Source organism: Gigantopelta aegis, chromosome 14 (assembly GCF_016097555.1).
Source record: "Gigantopelta aegis isolate Gae_Host chromosome 14, Gae_host_genome, whole genome shotgun sequence".
Taxonomy (NCBI): domain Eukaryota; kingdom Metazoa; phylum Mollusca; class Gastropoda; order Neomphalida; family Peltospiridae; genus Gigantopelta; species Gigantopelta aegis.
In genome coordinates this window covers 55,420,514-55,437,203 of record NC_054712.1, presented here as the reverse complement: position 1 = coordinate 55,437,203, position 16,690 = coordinate 55,420,514, and the positions used below count along the sequence as shown (strand labels likewise).

The 16,690-nt window shown below is 37.2% G+C and overlaps 2 protein-coding genes across 2 annotated transcripts in view; one reads left to right on the top strand and one right to left on the bottom strand.

Moving 5' to 3' along the window:
- Positions 1-16,690, top strand: part of LOC121388595 (vacuolar segregation protein PEP7-like) — a 67,047-nt gene that overhangs the window by 47,037 nt on the left and 3,320 nt on the right. The gene's annotated exons all lie outside the window — the stretch shown is intronic.
- The window catches only part of LOC121388594 (L-fucose kinase-like), a 55,124-nt gene continuing 50,392 nt past the window's right edge, over positions 11,959-16,690 (bottom strand). Inside the window, exons 27-28 of the mRNA XM_041519997.1 lie at positions 15,943-16,166; positions 11,959-13,962 (exon numbers count right to left, since the gene is read on the bottom strand). Coding sequence (XP_041375931.1) covers positions 13,891-13,962; positions 15,943-16,166 — 296 coding nt within the window. The 3' untranslated portion in view covers positions 11,959-13,890. The remainder of the gene's footprint in view (positions 13,963-15,942; positions 16,167-16,690) is intronic.

The following is a 16,690-nucleotide window of genomic DNA, read 5'->3' as shown; positions in this document are numbered from 1 at the left end:
GGGTTTTTTTTGGTTTTTTAAAATTATACCTTAAACGCTCTTCACTGACTGTATGACACAGCCCTTCATTGATCTGGTGCTTGTGGTCCGCCATTGTTATGCCATGACAAAAGGTCAAACTTTAACAAAGTTGAAAGTAGGTCAGTCTCAGACCATCACACATAGCGTTTTTTGTGCAGAGTGTGGAACTGCTTTGGACTGAAAAACAACCTGAAAATTAACTGCATGTTACTACCCACTTACTCCGTATTATTCTTACAGGGTTCGCACAATTAATTAAATAGATTTTAAAAACTTTTGTGCCATTGATTTTTGCTTTGTCTTGTCAAAATAGTCTTCGAGACAAAAGGATTTATTAGCCAATGAGAATTGGTCATTTTTCTTGTTCGATATCGAAAAGTTGGAATCAAAAAGTATAAATTGTGGAATTGAAGAATTCTAGTGATTAGAAATAAACCGATTTATTAAGGCAAAAATAGGTCTTTTATGAGACGTTATCTTATATGTTCAAAAAGCATGTGCTGAAAAGTGTATGAATGTGTTACAAGAGGTGAGACAAAATCAGCTTGAGATCAGTGCACAAAATGCACTTTGAACTTGAGTGTTGTAGCTCCTTATAAAATGCATGATGGTCTTAAGGAATTACTTCCAGTAGTTACTGCAGATGGTGGTATATTTAGACTCCTTCATTTTCCTCAGCTCTCTGTAAACTTGTGGTGGGTCTCTGGTCCTTCACGGTATTGTGGCCGGTCGACATGGCTTAGGTGTTTTACTCCAGTCATCTCCAAACCTCCACTTGAACTCATTGTAACCATCCTGATTTAGGATCATACTTAATACATCTTAGAGGGGCTGTACGTAGCCCAGTGCTAAAGCCTTCGCTTGATGCGCGGTCGGTCTGGGATCGATCCCCATCGGTGGACCCATTGGGATATTTCTCATTCCAGCCAGTGCATACAACTGGTATATCAAAGACCTTGGTATGTGCTATCCTGTCTGGGATGGTGCATATAAAAGATCCTTTGCTACTAATGGAAAAATGTAGTGAGTTTCCTCTTTAATACTATAAATAAAAATTATCAAATGTTTGACATTCAGTAGCCGATGATTAATAAATTAATGTGCTCTAGTGGTGTTGTTAAACAAAAGAAACTTTTAATACAACTTAGATCTGTTACGGTCGGTTCTCCCACCATGTGTCCAGGTCATATTGACTTTAACGTCCCACATTTGTGATGTCCTTAAAAGAGGAAAAACAGGAACAGCGGAGATATTTCACAGTGTATGGATCTTTTCTTGAAGCTTTCATAACTTCAACATATTGTGATGGACAAGAAATGTTTACATGTTTGACTTTTCTTTCAATCTGTCAATGGATGGAGTCAGCCTCCATTTGAGTGTGACCTCTTTCTAAGATTTTTTGTATGATTGTTGTCTTGTGTATTTTACAAAGTGTTGCAATGCATTGACCAAGACAACATTCCGTTTTTTGTAAGTGCAGCACATTCATTCATTCATTCATTCATTCATCTCTCAAACTGCACAATCAGACCACTGCACATATAAGTTCTTTGCAAATGTTTTATCATTGCATTTCTTCAACCGCTGCACTTGTACATACAACTGCATAACATGTAACACAAAATATTTTAAAACTCCCTTGCTTATTGTTTAATAAACTCAATTTTTTCTCTCACAGAATGATTGTTATGTTGACATTCTTTGATTAACCTGTTTCCATCTTTACGCGTTACACGTGTACATAAAAAATAGGTAATATGTCCTCGTTTCCTGTTCTGCCGATCCACAAAGGTGTCTGCTTCACATTGCAATTCGGCACAACATTAATTCTAACATGGTCACTTTTTGTTCCACTGTACGTTGTCTGTCCTCTGTGATGTCTTTGCTGTCATTAAGGAAACCTCGAAAAGGTGTTTTGCGAGTTTTCTTACCCTATATGACCCCGTCAACAAGAAAGGGGTGAAATTTGGGTCGAGTGATAGTGTGTAAGATAAATTTTGTCACCAGTTTTCAAATGAATGTACTGATTCTGATTTAGTTAAGCACCTTTGTTTTAGAGCTCTGTTTGTATTTACCGTGTTAAGTGTTATGTCGTGAGTGGTGAAATAGCCCAACACTATCTGATTTACTTAAGCACCTTTGTTTTGGAGCTCTGTGTGTATTTACCGTGTTAAGTGTTATGCCGTGAGTGGTGAAATAGCCCAACACTATCTGATTTAGTTAAGCACCTTTGTTTTGGAGCTCTGTGTGTATTTACCGTGTTAAGTGTTATGCCGTGAGTGGTGAAATAGCCCAACACTATCTGATTTAGTTAAGCACCTTTGTTTTGGAGCTCTGTGTGTATTTACCGTGTTAAGTGTTATGCCGTGAGTGGTGAAATACCCCAACACTATCTGATTTAGTTAAGCACCTTTGTTTTGGAGCTCTGTGTGTATTTACCGTGTTAAGTGTTATGCCGTGAGTGGTGAAATACCCCAACACTATCTGATTTAGTTAAGCACCTTTGTTTTGGAGCTCTGTGTGTATTTACCGTGTTAAGTGTTATGCCGTGAGTGGTGAAATACCCCAACACTATCTGATTTAGTTAAGCACCTTTGTTTTGGAGCTCTGTGTGTATTTACCGTGTTAAGTGTTATGCCGTGAGTGGTGAAATACCCCAACACTATCTGATTTAGTTAAGCACCTTTGTTTTGGAGCTCTGTGTGTATTTACCGTGTTAAGTGTTACGCCGTGAGTGGTGAAATACCCCAACACTATCTGATTTAGTTAAGCACCTTTGTTTTGGAGCTGTGTGTATTTACCGTGTTAAGTGTTATGCCGTGAGTGGTGAAATACCCCAACACTATCTGATTTAGTTAAGCACCTTTGTTTTGGAGCTCTGTGTGTATTTACCGTGTTAAGTGTTATGCCGTGAGTGGTGAAATACCCCAACACTATATGCTGGGTTTTTTCCTTCACAAAATGTGGTGTGCACAAATGCTGGTTGGACTGTAAATAGAAAGAAAGAGAAAACTTTCTTGCCATCATGTCAGCAATTCCACATTTTTGCTTTCATTCTCTACTACAAATGGACCTGGGGCCTAATTCACTAAAACTCTCACTACTTTGCGATCTCGCAGTGCAATGCTAAAAGACTTGCAAAGAGGATACTTTGTTGTCTAGCAGAGCCTAAGAGATCTTTGTGAATTAGGCCTCAGGTGTAGAAGTACAGTGATCATGGTCTCCCATTTGCATCCTGCTAATCTCCATCTGCAGTTTGGCAATATCTTCTTGCACATCAATAACTCAATCCAACCAGTGCACCACAACTGGTCAAAGGCTGTGGTGTTTGTGCTTTCCTGTCTGTGGGAAAGTGCATATAAAAGATCCCTTGCTGCTAATGGAAAAATGTAGCTGGTCTCCTCTGATGACTACGAGTCAGAATTACCAAATGTTTGACATGCAATAGCTGACATGCTCTAGTAGTGTCGTTAAACAAAACAAACTTTAACTGTAGTAGCACTGTTTAGATAAAAAGTAGGAGGTATTTAGTGGCTTTACCTGGAACTATTTCTCATGTAAACATGTTTGTTTCTGGTATGTATCTCGTCAAACGAACGACTTCCTAGAATCACAAAACAAACACTTTTCTCGTCAAATGACTTCATCTGAAGACTTCATTGAACGAACGGTTTAACCAAATGAAACAAAAAACTTTTTAATACACTTATACACGAGTAGAAGAAGCATCATTCTCCTCCTTTAACTGTTGGTCAGTAAGAATTAACTACACACTGGAAATAAACTGTCTTGAAAACCAAATGTATTTCAGGAATGTCAGTAAACAAAATTAGTTCTCAAAGAAATATAGCCTTGTTTTTGAAAGTTAGTTCCATCTGGTATCCATAAACTTTACGTCTGCACCAATACAGTCGAATTGGTGTTAATCGGTAGGTGTGTGCCAAGCATAACTGTCAACAACGTAGACTCCAACGATGGCATCTCACCATGACTATTCTTACAATCTTTCTTTAAATCTCAGTGCCTTGATGTTCAATACAGACATTAACATTTACATAAACATTTCAATTTAATACATGAGATGGTCCAAGCTTTGATCGATGTAACGTGGGCATCACACCATGACTATTCTTACAATGTTTCTTTAAATCTTAGTGCCTTGATGTTCGATACAGACATTAACATTTACATAAACATTTCAATTTAATACATGAGATAGTCCAAGCTTTGATCGATGTAATGTGGGCATCACACCATGACTATTCTTACAATGTTTCTTTAAATCTCAGTGCCTTGATGTTTGAAAGTTAGTTAAATCTAGTCTCCATAAAACGTTATGAGCCGAATTTACTTTGTAAATCTATGTAGTTACACGCGTGTAAAGCTGTATCCTAACCGGCCGCGAGCGATTATTTCAGAAATCATTGATTTCAATTGCCATATAAATGTGTCGCGTCGCGCGTGTCTAGTTAGGATGCGTCAGTGGAAATAATTATTTCTAAAATAATCGCTTGCATTGCTCGTGCCGCTCATGGCCGGTTAAACCAATACAGAATAAAAACAAGTTGTTTAGATTGTTATTAACACGAGTTCATTTCAATATATTAGGTAGTAACATAGAGTTTGAGCTTCTACAAATAACAGGATGACCAGAAACACATTGGGTACACTGATATTGGTAACTTAAAATAGAAAATGTATTTAATATGTAATTTTAGACAAACATCTTAAAAGCAGCAAACTCTGAACAGTGTCTTTAAATGTCATGTCACACATCCATGTTTATAAACATAGATTTAATTAAAAGTGCCAAACTTTTTTTGTGTTTTCTGACTGGGTGGGTTGATACACTCTTTATATCAGTCTTATTTTTTTAATTCAAATCAGCAATGCAAATTGATTAGGGGTTGAGAAAACATCAGGTTTTCCCATTCAGAAATGATGCAATATACGGCTGCATTCCGCTGTGGCCAAAGTTAATGTTGTAAAATGTTATAAACAGGTGTACGTGCAGGGAGGGGGGTTCAGGGATCGAAATTCTCCATGCTTCCCCCCAACTTCCCTCACCCAGTTTAGTCCCCCTGCTCAAATTCGTGCACATATCCCTGATTAAACATATTTCTCATCCCAGCCAATGCACCACGACTGGTATATCAACGGTCATGGTATGTGCTGTGGGATGGTACATATAAAAGATCCTTTGCTACTAATGGAAAAAATGTAGCGGGTTTCTCTAAGACTATAGGTCCAAATTACCAAATGTTTGACATCCAATAGCCGATGACGAATAAATCAATGTGCTCTAGTGGTGTTGTTAAACAAAACAAACTTCTTTTTTACTGATCAAACATGTTGTCCAAGAACAATGTTGACGAACAATATTACAAAATATTAGCCCAACAATAGTAGTATTCTATTCTCGGAATTTTTTCATCATGGCAGAATTGTAAAAAAATATTGTCTGTGGTATGTGCTATCCTGTCTGTGGGATGGTGCATATAAAAGATCCCTTGCTGCTAATGGAAAAATGTAGTGGGTTTCCTCTCTAAGACTGTCGAAATTACCATGTTTGACATCCAAAGCCAATTATTCATCAACGTGATTTTATTGCTGTGACTTTGCACATAAAAGGGTTTCATGTTCTTCATCAGCAAATCTTTTTCACTTGACAAAATCTGTAGATAGCAGAAGTTTATCAAGGCTGCGCATGTGTGTGTGTGTGTGTGTGTATCAGCATTCATAAATTTATTTTTCAGAAGACAGCATAATGGCTTTAAAAATGTAGGGCCAAATTTACAAAGCCCGTTTTTCTTAAACGCAGGTGTTTAAGCTTTGTAAATGTATGTAGTTATTATATGCAGTAAGCTTTTTGTATATTTTAAATTGATGGTATGATTTTGTAGATAATTATAGTTGAAAATTAAGTTATTGTGGGTGGTGGGAGTTCACCAAGGGGCTATTCCAAAATCTATAACTGGATGAGGTAAGAGTGAGTTTGAAACCTCACACTGTGAAATCCTTTACATTTTGTTGTTTTGCTAAAAAAAAGATAATAAATAAAAATATATACATTTTGTTGAATACTTAAATTTGTGGCTAGAAAAGGTAGTACAGTGAAACCCCTCTAAACCAGACACCTTTGGAACCAAGAAAAATATCCGGTTTAGAGAGGTTTATTTCTGTACTGATTTTTAATAAGGGGACTGTAAAATGTCCTGTTTATGGAGAGTCTGGTTTACAGAAGATTCACTGTATCATAAAACTTGTATTACAAGTACATATACAATGTATATAATATTTTTGTGTTTTATTAAATCTGTTGATTGCATCCGTCCACAAATGACGTGAAAACTGGACCACCATGAACAAAAGTGATTTCACAGTATCTACATGTAGTCTTTAATACTTGGTGATTACATATATTTTTATTTTGTAGAACTTCAGTAATGCAAACATTTGCCTCCAATGTTCACTTATCAAATAAAAACAGAATATTATTGTTAATAGCTATTTTATTTGAATAATTAATGACACCCCACCAAGTATCAATCAAAGGTAAAAACATTTTCATACAATAAAAAAGTTTTAAGGCAGGATAACATGAAGAAAAAAAATACTAATTTGTAAAGCATGTATAAATATGAAAACTAAGTTTCATAACAGCATTTCAAATGCAAAAGCAATGTAATACACCTACAAAAAAAAGATACCAGTATTGCAAAAATACACTGGCAGAAAAGAATAAGGGAACACATGGTATTTAAGACCAAACGTAATTCACAGCTACATGTATAGCTATGAAAATGCTTTTTGTAAATAATTTCAGTTTGGTTTGATGTAACACGAAAAGTAAAAGTGTTTTGGAAATAACATAAAAATACTATTTTTGTGTGCAATTTACAAATCAGTTGGCTCAGAAATAAACAGGTTGTAGTAAATTGAATAGCATGAAAAAAGGCGTTCTCTGTGAGACAGACTATATCTAGAGTAAATGTGCATATAAACTGGGGGATTGTATGTCAGTAACACGGTTATCTTGCTAATACTGTGGTTTAGGCTTTTGGAGACAATATAGATATATAGATAGATAGAAAATAAAAAATTAAATTTGTTTTTATATAATTATTATTATTCACCACCATTCCCTGTTACAAAGGCCTACCCCCTGTCAAGTGTGATAACAAGGGCAGGTGGTCAACAAGACCTGGGCCCATATTTTTGAAGCTATCTTAGTGCTACGAAATCGTAAAACCGTTGTAGGCCATGACGCCACTACAGCACACGCCATAGCCTACGATAGTTTTACAATTCCATAGCCCCTGAGATCGCTTCGAAAATATGGCCCAGAAGCAGAAGATATACATACATGTAAATATATATAAAACTTGGATTTTTTTTCCACATATGTGTTCCCTTATTTCTTTTCTGTCCATATACATTTCAAACTTCTCTAATATTAACAAGCAGATACATTCTACACTATGTGACTTCGAATACAGTTGTGGAGTTTTCTTTCCCATCTTTGACAGGAAGTTTTTAGTTTTACCAATAACAATTTTAACACTGATTTTAGACCTTGTTTTAAAGTAATTTTTCTGAAATGTTCCACATTTAATAATGTTGGGTGTTATTAAAGGTGATAAAGTTTTTAGTTTTATCAATGTTTTAGTTTTATCAGTGTTTAATTGCTACACAATGTTTAACTTTGTATAATTGAAAATGTTGTTTTCTACAGTTTGGTACAGACAGACAGAACGCATTATGGTGGGTAATCATGTGAGAAATAATAAACTTATACCTGAACAGTAAAGTACTCTTACAACGAACCGCGGGGGACCAGGATAGGTTAGTTTCTTATAGCAGTAGTTCCTTGTACACATTGGCAAAAGCTGGTTATTAATGTATAGGGACATAAAACGGGACTTTACAATCAGTTCGTTCTACCTTCTATGCAGTTCGTTCTATGCAGATTCGTTATAAGTGTATTTACTGTATGTGTTATGTCTCATTAGTTCATTTGTCACTTTATAATATATACTGGATGTTTATATACTACACAATTTTTTTTATCTATTTAAAATTGTATTATAAATGATTTTATTTACTGTTGTTTTAATTAAACAAATCACAATGTTTCATTGGCTATTCAGTGTGCATATTAATGACCCAAGCCATCATCAAAGTGAATGAAACTGAACTTGTTACGAAGGGTAATACAGATATATATACATCTCTTCAATATGTATTTAACAGTCAAACTTGTTATGAAGGGTAATTCAGTTATATCTCTTCAACATGTATTTTAACAGTCAAACAACAAAAATAGTAACATATGAAGCTAAAACTACTACCTGCATATAAATACTACCACCCCTCACCCTCAAAGTAAATATAAAAAATGGGGGATTAAGCTGCTCATTTCAGAGATAACGGGTAGTTTTTTTGTTTTTGAAAGGTATCCCATACATACATGTTTCAAGCACAAGGCTACTTGACACTGGATGAAATAAAATTGCATCAGTTTTTTGTCCAGATATAACAAACATACTCACATTTATCACATATGACAGGACTTGTAGTATTAACTGCTCTAACAAAAGTTTGGTGCACCTCAAACTTTGACCCAGCCAGAAGTTGTTTGGTTTAGTACTACCTAACGTGTGTCTTTTAAATTACTTTGATGAAATTTGAAAAACAACAGCCGATGATGAAGTTCAATCTTTGGGTGTTATTAAGATTTATGCATAATGGAAATTCAATTCAGTAGTGGTATTAAATTTAGTATGTGGGTTCTACTATTACATAAAACTAGATGTACAGGGTCTCCACAAGTACTCGGGCACAGGTCTAGTCTAGTAAGACTCAAGTACCCGTACAAGGTGGAGTACAAGGTGTACTCGGGCACAGGTCTAGTCTGACAGGACTCAAGTAACAGTACAAGGTGGAGTACAGTGATCAACTATAATACTAAGTACAGGGTCTCCACGAGTACTCGGGCACAGGTCTAGTCTGACAGGACTCAAGTAACAGTACAAGGTGGAGTACAGTGATCAACTATAATACTAAGTACAGGGTCTCCACGAGTACTCGGGCACAGGTCTAGTCTGACAGGACTCAAGTAACAGTACAAGGTGGAGTACAGTGATCAACTATAATACTAAGTACAGGGTCTCCACGAGTACTCGGGCACAGGTCTAGTCTGACAGGACTCAAGTACCCGTACAAGGTGGAGTACAGTGATCAACTATAATACTAAGTACAGGGTCTCCACGAGTACTCGGGCACAGGTCTAGTCTGACAGGACTCAAGTAACAGTACAAGGTGGAGTACAGTGATCAACTATAATACTAAGTACAGGGTCTCCACGAGTACTCGGGCACAGGTCTAGTCTGACAGGACTCAAGTACCCGTACAAGGTGGAGTACAGTGATCAACTATAATACTAAGTACAGGGTCTCCACGAGTACTCGGGCACAGGTCTAGTCTGACAGGACTCAAGTACCCGTACAAGGTGGAGTACAGTGATCAACTATAATACTAAGTACAGGGTTTCCACGAGTACTCGGGCACAAGACTCAAGTCCGTTGACAGGACTCAAGTACCCGTACAAGGTGGAGTACAGTGATCAACTATAATACATGGACAATGTAGGACAGTAATTTCATCAGTAAATAATCAACAATATAAGTTACACGATCATGAGCTAGTTTCTCTTTTTAAACTGGCCGTCTGTCCGTCAAAACACTGAACATATCAACTGGTTTCTAAATGCAATACAATGGCATTATTTGGCATCCATGTTCAGCGCTGGAATTAAGACGCATAATGCTATTTTACTTTATTCTTTAATCTCATCATCATCTAGTGTAAGTGTCAGGTACTTTGGTCAGAGTCGAGTTTGACCCTTGAGTACTCGAGTTCAATATTTTGAAGTCATGGAGGCTCTAATACTACGATTTTTTTTTTTTTTTATGTAGATGATAAGAAATAATAAATTTTAAAACTATATGCAGACCTCAGATGTACACTAAATTAAATCTAAAGAGCTATAAATATGTTTCCTAAAATACATACAACATATATCAACTGGTCCCAGCTAACAATCCCTCATGAATGATTACATACAATGTATGTGACTTCATATAAATGATTAACAACTGCTTGACTTGACTGGTTGTTAGTAGTAGTGAGACATAAAGCTGCCATTGGATTTCAAATCAAAAATAATTAAAATTGTTAAAAATATACATGTATACCTTCAGTATTCGAGATTAAAACTTTTGGGCAGTGTTCGAGATTAAAACTTATTGAGAATTTAGTATTATATGGCATCCCGGTGGGATACTGGGTTCTTGAAGTCTGGTATCCAAAATTAAATTCTGGGATATCGGGATACCGTTAATCTCGAACACTGGCCTTTAATATGTTAAATTCGTAATTAATATCGTCAATTGTCTGTTTATAAAATGGTTTTGTATATAACAAACAGTAGAATTTGAATAACAGATTAATACTCGAACACACATTTTTTTTATAACATTTTCATGTTTGCTCTAGTGCAAGCTATTGCAGAGACAGTACGGTAATGCTTGGTAGGCATCCATGACATTTTACATCATAATTGCTTGAATAATAACCTATAATATATAAAAAATTTCAGCTCAATATCCTGAGGCATTGCAAAAGAAATGTAAAAATTTCATATCTCCTAAATTCAAGGGCCATAACTTTGTCAAAAATGGGTAAATTGTTATAAAAGTCTTGATCTGTAACAGTAAAGCTATACACAAAATTTCAGCATCTCCAGGCATTCTGTTACAAACATCTGGAAAACTATATGTGGGACAGACAGATGGACAGACAGACAAACATAGACAGAAGGATGGAGATGAAACCTATAGTACCCTCTGGTTGGACCGGTAATGAACTAATAAAACATATATACCATCAGACAAAGAACAGACTGACAAATTGTAATGTCGTCTCTTTATTATACCTTGTTCCAGCTAGTGCTCCACAACTGGTGTAACAAAGGTCATGGTATGTACTATCCTGTCTGTTGGATGGTGCATATAAAAGATCCCTTGCTGCTAATCAAAACGAGTAGCCCATGAAGTGGCGACAGCAGGTTTCCTCTATCTATATCTATGTGGTCCTTAACCATATGTCTGACGCCATATAACCATAAATAAAATGTGTTCAGTGTGTCCTTAAATAAAACATTTCCTTCCTTCCTAATATCAATTATAGTGAATCGCAGAAAAAGTCGGTAAAATATGTTATTTCATACTGTAAAATACTGATGCGAACAGGTAACTGCATAATTTTGCTATGGAGGGGAGTGTGGTGCAACTGAAAAAAGGGAAACCTAAAGTATCTCAAAGAACATTAACATATCTAATATATAAGACTATATATCCCAGAAACATCCACGTGTGTTTTTAAAAATATGAAAAATGCATTTTGTGGTGTTATAAACACCAGGATGACTAGAAACATTTCGGTTGTATGGAAATGGATAATCTAAACAATAAAATATAAGTAGTGTTTAATTTCAGGGATGATAAACGGCTCTAATAGTGAACAATATGCCTTAGTGTTTAAAAACTAGGGTATGCCCCTTTAATTTGTTTTGTGTTTTTGTATTGTTAGAAAATGTTATTTTATAATCAGAGAGAGGTTTTTTTTGACATTCGATAACTTTTAGTAAATTACCTAATCATGAGTAACTTCCAAATTGTGTAAATGTTATATGACATTAAAAAACAACAACATCCAAGCAATGTCAAATCCCAAACATGAAAGAATGACTAACAAGAGTACAGTCAAACCTGTATATAACAGTCACTCAAGGGACCCGGCAAAAGTGGCTGTTACAGACAGGTGGCTGTTATAAACAAGTAAAGGATGTTATAAACAAGTAAAGGAAAACACATATAAAATAATATATTTTAGTACATAAAAATGTTATTTAAAGTTTTGTTCAAACTCATTCTATTACACACTTTTAAAAAAAGTCATTTATCTTTAATTGCTTTCAACTGTATTCTGTTGCCTATTAAATTAATGCATGACATGCAAAAGGTTACAGGTAAGAAATCATTATACATTAATAAAAGTGTCAGTTTGCCGATATGTAATGACTGAACAAACATGGTGGCAGATTGTCTGACTAGCAGCAATCACACATCTTACAATACACTACCTGTCAGTGTTGATGAGTCGAATATATATGTAAGTTCAATGCAAGCCTTACTTCAGCCAACAACAAGTTGCCTTGTAAATTAAATGACTGAACATATCACTGGAGCATGCATCTGTTTTATTTCAACTTAAGTAAAACAATAACTTTATATTGTGACGGCGCAGGTCAATACATGTATATATCTTGTATCCGTTATGGCAAGTTTAACTTAATTTTGGACAAAAAATGGTGGTCATTGTAATTCTGTGGCTGTTATAGCAGGTTCAACCATTCATTTTTGTTTAAAAATAGAGGCCGTTGGCCACAATGAACAGGTGGCCATTATATACAGGTAAAATAAAGAAGGAAATGCATTGTGCGGGAATTATGGTGGCCGTTATGGACAGGTGATAGTTATATACAGGTGACCGTTAGACCAGTCACAACTGTACATGGTAATAATACCAAACTATATACCAATCATTAAAAAATAATGCTAAAAAATAATACTAAAAACATATATATTAACATCAGTCATTGCAGAATCAAAGCATGTTTATAAAAAGTGACCCTGAGTCGCATTTAAATAAACGTAACAAAAATATACTAAAACTGTCTGCATTTAAGAACAATAGACAGGGTAGTGATCAAAACGTCATTTCTCTATTTTCAGTACATGTTCGAGTGGACCGGCTTGTTGCAACATAAAGCGTGGAATCCACGTGTACATAGAGCGTGATGCGTAAACAACAGTTTAAGGGGCGTTCTCATTACGTGATTAGTCATACCGACTTGTCGCATGCGATCGAATCGTACCGCGACAACACCTAAATCAGAACAACTTTAGTCTTATACAACAAGTCGTATCGGAATCGTACCGATTAGAACTTGTACTATTTCTCACAACAAATCATAAGCTCTCAGTTAATCAAATCACATTAAAATACAACTGTTTAGTTTTGTCACTTCAGGGTTTTTTCATTTGCTTCTAAACATGTCAAAATGTCTGGATTTCATAGGTCCATAAACCCACTGTTGTCCAGATGTGGTCAGTAATTGTTTTGTTACATAATACCATCAGTAAATTGTCTACATTCATGTTTTCTTTATTTGAGTGGAAATTTGTATGCACTTGCATTTCCCACAAAATATTTTTAAACTGACGAGCTTTGAAGTTATGAAATCTTATGATGTAACATCTTTCCACAAACACGATTTGTGACAAATCGCATGTGACAAATCCCATAATAAGAACGCCGCTTTATATAGAAATCAACTGAAGTGCTTCTATATGTACACAATGTGTGTTGCGTAAAGCACAATATGTTAATTCCAGAACTCCTCTGTGATCGTTCCAATACACATCACACACTACGCACGTGCACAATACGTACACATGGATTCCTAGCTCAACACTTACTACACTAAACATGGTAATCTTTTGAAAACACTCAACATAAAATACATGTACCTCAAACACAAAGTATATAAATATATGATATGCATCATATAAGTCAATATATTAGGCACTGTAAAAACATCATAACTGCCCTGGTACTGAATGCTTTACCCAGTTATATCATTAACTGCAAAGTTTCCTGATTTATAATTATAGATTATATACTTCGAGCTACCAAAGGAGCTGGAATGTTGCTGGGTGATGTTGTCCTCTGAGAAAGTATTTGTTAGTCTTCTACGGACACCGTCAGTCCTTGTTTGTCCACACATATATCGTAGAGGACAACATCTTCCAAACCCTGAAAGAAGAAAGAGGAAAACACTATTTATAGTACAAGGCTGTAGGAAGCAGTAAAGCTGTAGGAAGCAGTACGGCTGTAGGAAGCAGTAAAGCTGTAGGAAGCAGTACGGCTGTAGGAAGCAGTAAAGCTGTAGGAAGCAGTACGGCTGTAGGAAGCAGTAAAGCTGTAGGAAGCAGTAAAGCTGTAGGAAGCAGTACGGCTGTAGGAAGCAGTAAAGCTGTAGGAAGCAGTATGGCTGTAGGAAGCAGTACGGCTGTAGGAAGCAGTACGGCTGTAGGAAGCTGTAGGAAGCAGTACGGCTGTAGGAAGCTGTAGGAAGCAGTACGGCTGTAGGAAGCTATAGGAAGCAGTACGGCTGTAGGAAGCTGTAGGAAGCAGTACGGCTGTAGGAAGCAGTAAAGCTGTAGGAAGCAGTACGGCAGTACGGCTGTAGGAAGCAGTAAAGCTGTAGGAAGCAGTACGGCTGTAGGAAGCAGTAAAGCTATAGGAAGCAGTACGGCTGTAGGAAGCTGTAGGAAGCAGTACGGCTGTAGGAAGCAGTAAAGCTGTAGGAAGCAGTACGGCTGTAGGAAGCAGTACGGCTGTAGGAAGCAGTAAAGCTGTAGGAAGCAGTAAAGCTGCAGGAAGCAGTATGGCTGTAGGAAGCAGTAAAGCTGTAGGAAGCAGTACGGCTGTAGGAAGCAGTAAAGCTGTAGGAAGCAGTACGGCTGTAGGAAGCTGTAGGAAGCAGTACGGCTGTAGGAAGCAGTAAAGCTGTAGGAAGCAGTACGGCTGTAGGAAGCAGTACGGCTGTAGGAAGCAGTAAAGCTGCAGGAAGCAGTATGGCTGTAGGAAGCAGTATGGCTGTAGGAAGCAGTAAGGCTGCAGGAAGCAGTACGGCTGCAGGAAGCAGTACGGCTGCAGGAAGCAGTAAAGCTGTAGGAAGCAGTACGGCTGTAGGAAGCAGTACGGCTGTAGGAAGCAGTAAAGCTGCAGGAAGCAGTAAAGCTGCAGGAAGCAGTACGGCTGTAGGAAGCAGTAAAGCTGTAGGAAGCAGTAAACAGTAAAGCTGTAGGAAGCAGTAAAGCTGCAGGAAGCAGTACGGCTGTAGGAAGCAGTAAAGCTGTAGGAAGCAGTACGGCTGTAGGAAGCAGTAAAGCTGTAGGAAGCAGTACGGCTGTAGGAAGCAGTAAAGCTGCAGCCAAAGCCTGACCAATATCGGGGCGGGACGTAGCCCAGTGGTAAAGTGCTTGCACGATGCGTGGTCACTCTGGGGTCGATCCCTGTCGGTGGGATCATTGGGCTATTTCTCATTCCAGCCAGTGCACCACGACTGGTATATCAAAGGCTGTGGTATGTACTACCCTGTCTGTGGGATGGTGCATATAAAACATCCCTTGCTGCTAATCAAAAAGAGTAGCCCATGAAGTGGTGACAGCGGGTTTCCTCTCTCAATCTGTGTGGTCCTTAACCATATATCTGACGCCATATAACTGTAAATAAAATGTGTTGAGTGCGTCGTTAAATAAAACATTTCTTATTTCTGATCATTATTGGGACTGATTTTAACTGGTTTTTTAAACATGTATGAAGGAGTAGGGGTGCTGGAGGTGCTTTAGCCCACTTCAATCATTCTCCAATTAAAAATGTATTTTGGGCTTTTACCAGTATCTGTCAAGATGAATTTTACATGTATGTCAAACAGTTGGTAACTTTGACATATAGTCTTAAGAGAGGAAACCTGTAACATTTTTTCATTAGTAGCAAGGGATCTTTTATATGCACCAATCCCACAGACAGGATAGCACATACCACGGCCCTCGATATACCAGATGTGATACACTGGCTGGAACGAGAAATAGCTCAATGGGTCCACCAACAGGGATCGATCCTAAACCGTTAAGTGCTTTACCACTGGGCTACATCCCGCCCTTTTCATAGTTTGAAAATGCTACATTAAACACAGTACTCGACTGATTCACTGCATATTACTCGTACCTCAACTCCTGTCAAAAGGTCTTGGACAAACTGTTTCTTGTCGGACTCCTTCATGATTGCATAGAGGAATCCCCCACCTCCGGCCCCAGCCATACACATCCCGCTAGCGTGAGGACGTAGGAGCGACATGATCTTCTCAATGGTTTCCGTCTCGCAGCCAGGAGCCATCAGCTTCTTCATGGACCAGTTCCGACTGATGCACGATCCCACGTTGTCCAAATTACCTACAAAACAACAAATAAAACCATACCAGGGACCACATTTTCAAAGTTATCTTAGCGCTGCGAAATCATAGAACCATTATAAGCTATGACATCACTTGATATTAAATTCAGATGAAAAGACATCATAGCCTACAATGGTTTTACGATTTTAATTTTGTACCGCTAAGATATTTTTATAATTCCTAATAGTTAACTGAAGAATGACATATAGTCTTAGTGAGGAAACCCACTACATTTTTCTATTAGTATTAAGGTCTTTTAAATGCACCATCCCAAAGACAGGATAGCACATACCACAACCTTCGATATACCAGTCATGTGGCAGTGGCTGTAATGAGAATGGGCCTACCAACAGGGATCGATCCCAAACTGACCACACATCAAGTGAGCGCTTTATCACTGGGCTATGTCCCTCCCCCTTTGACTGAAGATAACATACAAGTATAACCAGTCATTACATTATATGTCTTCAGGTATAACCAGTCATTACATTATATGTCTTCAGGTATAACCAGTCATTACAT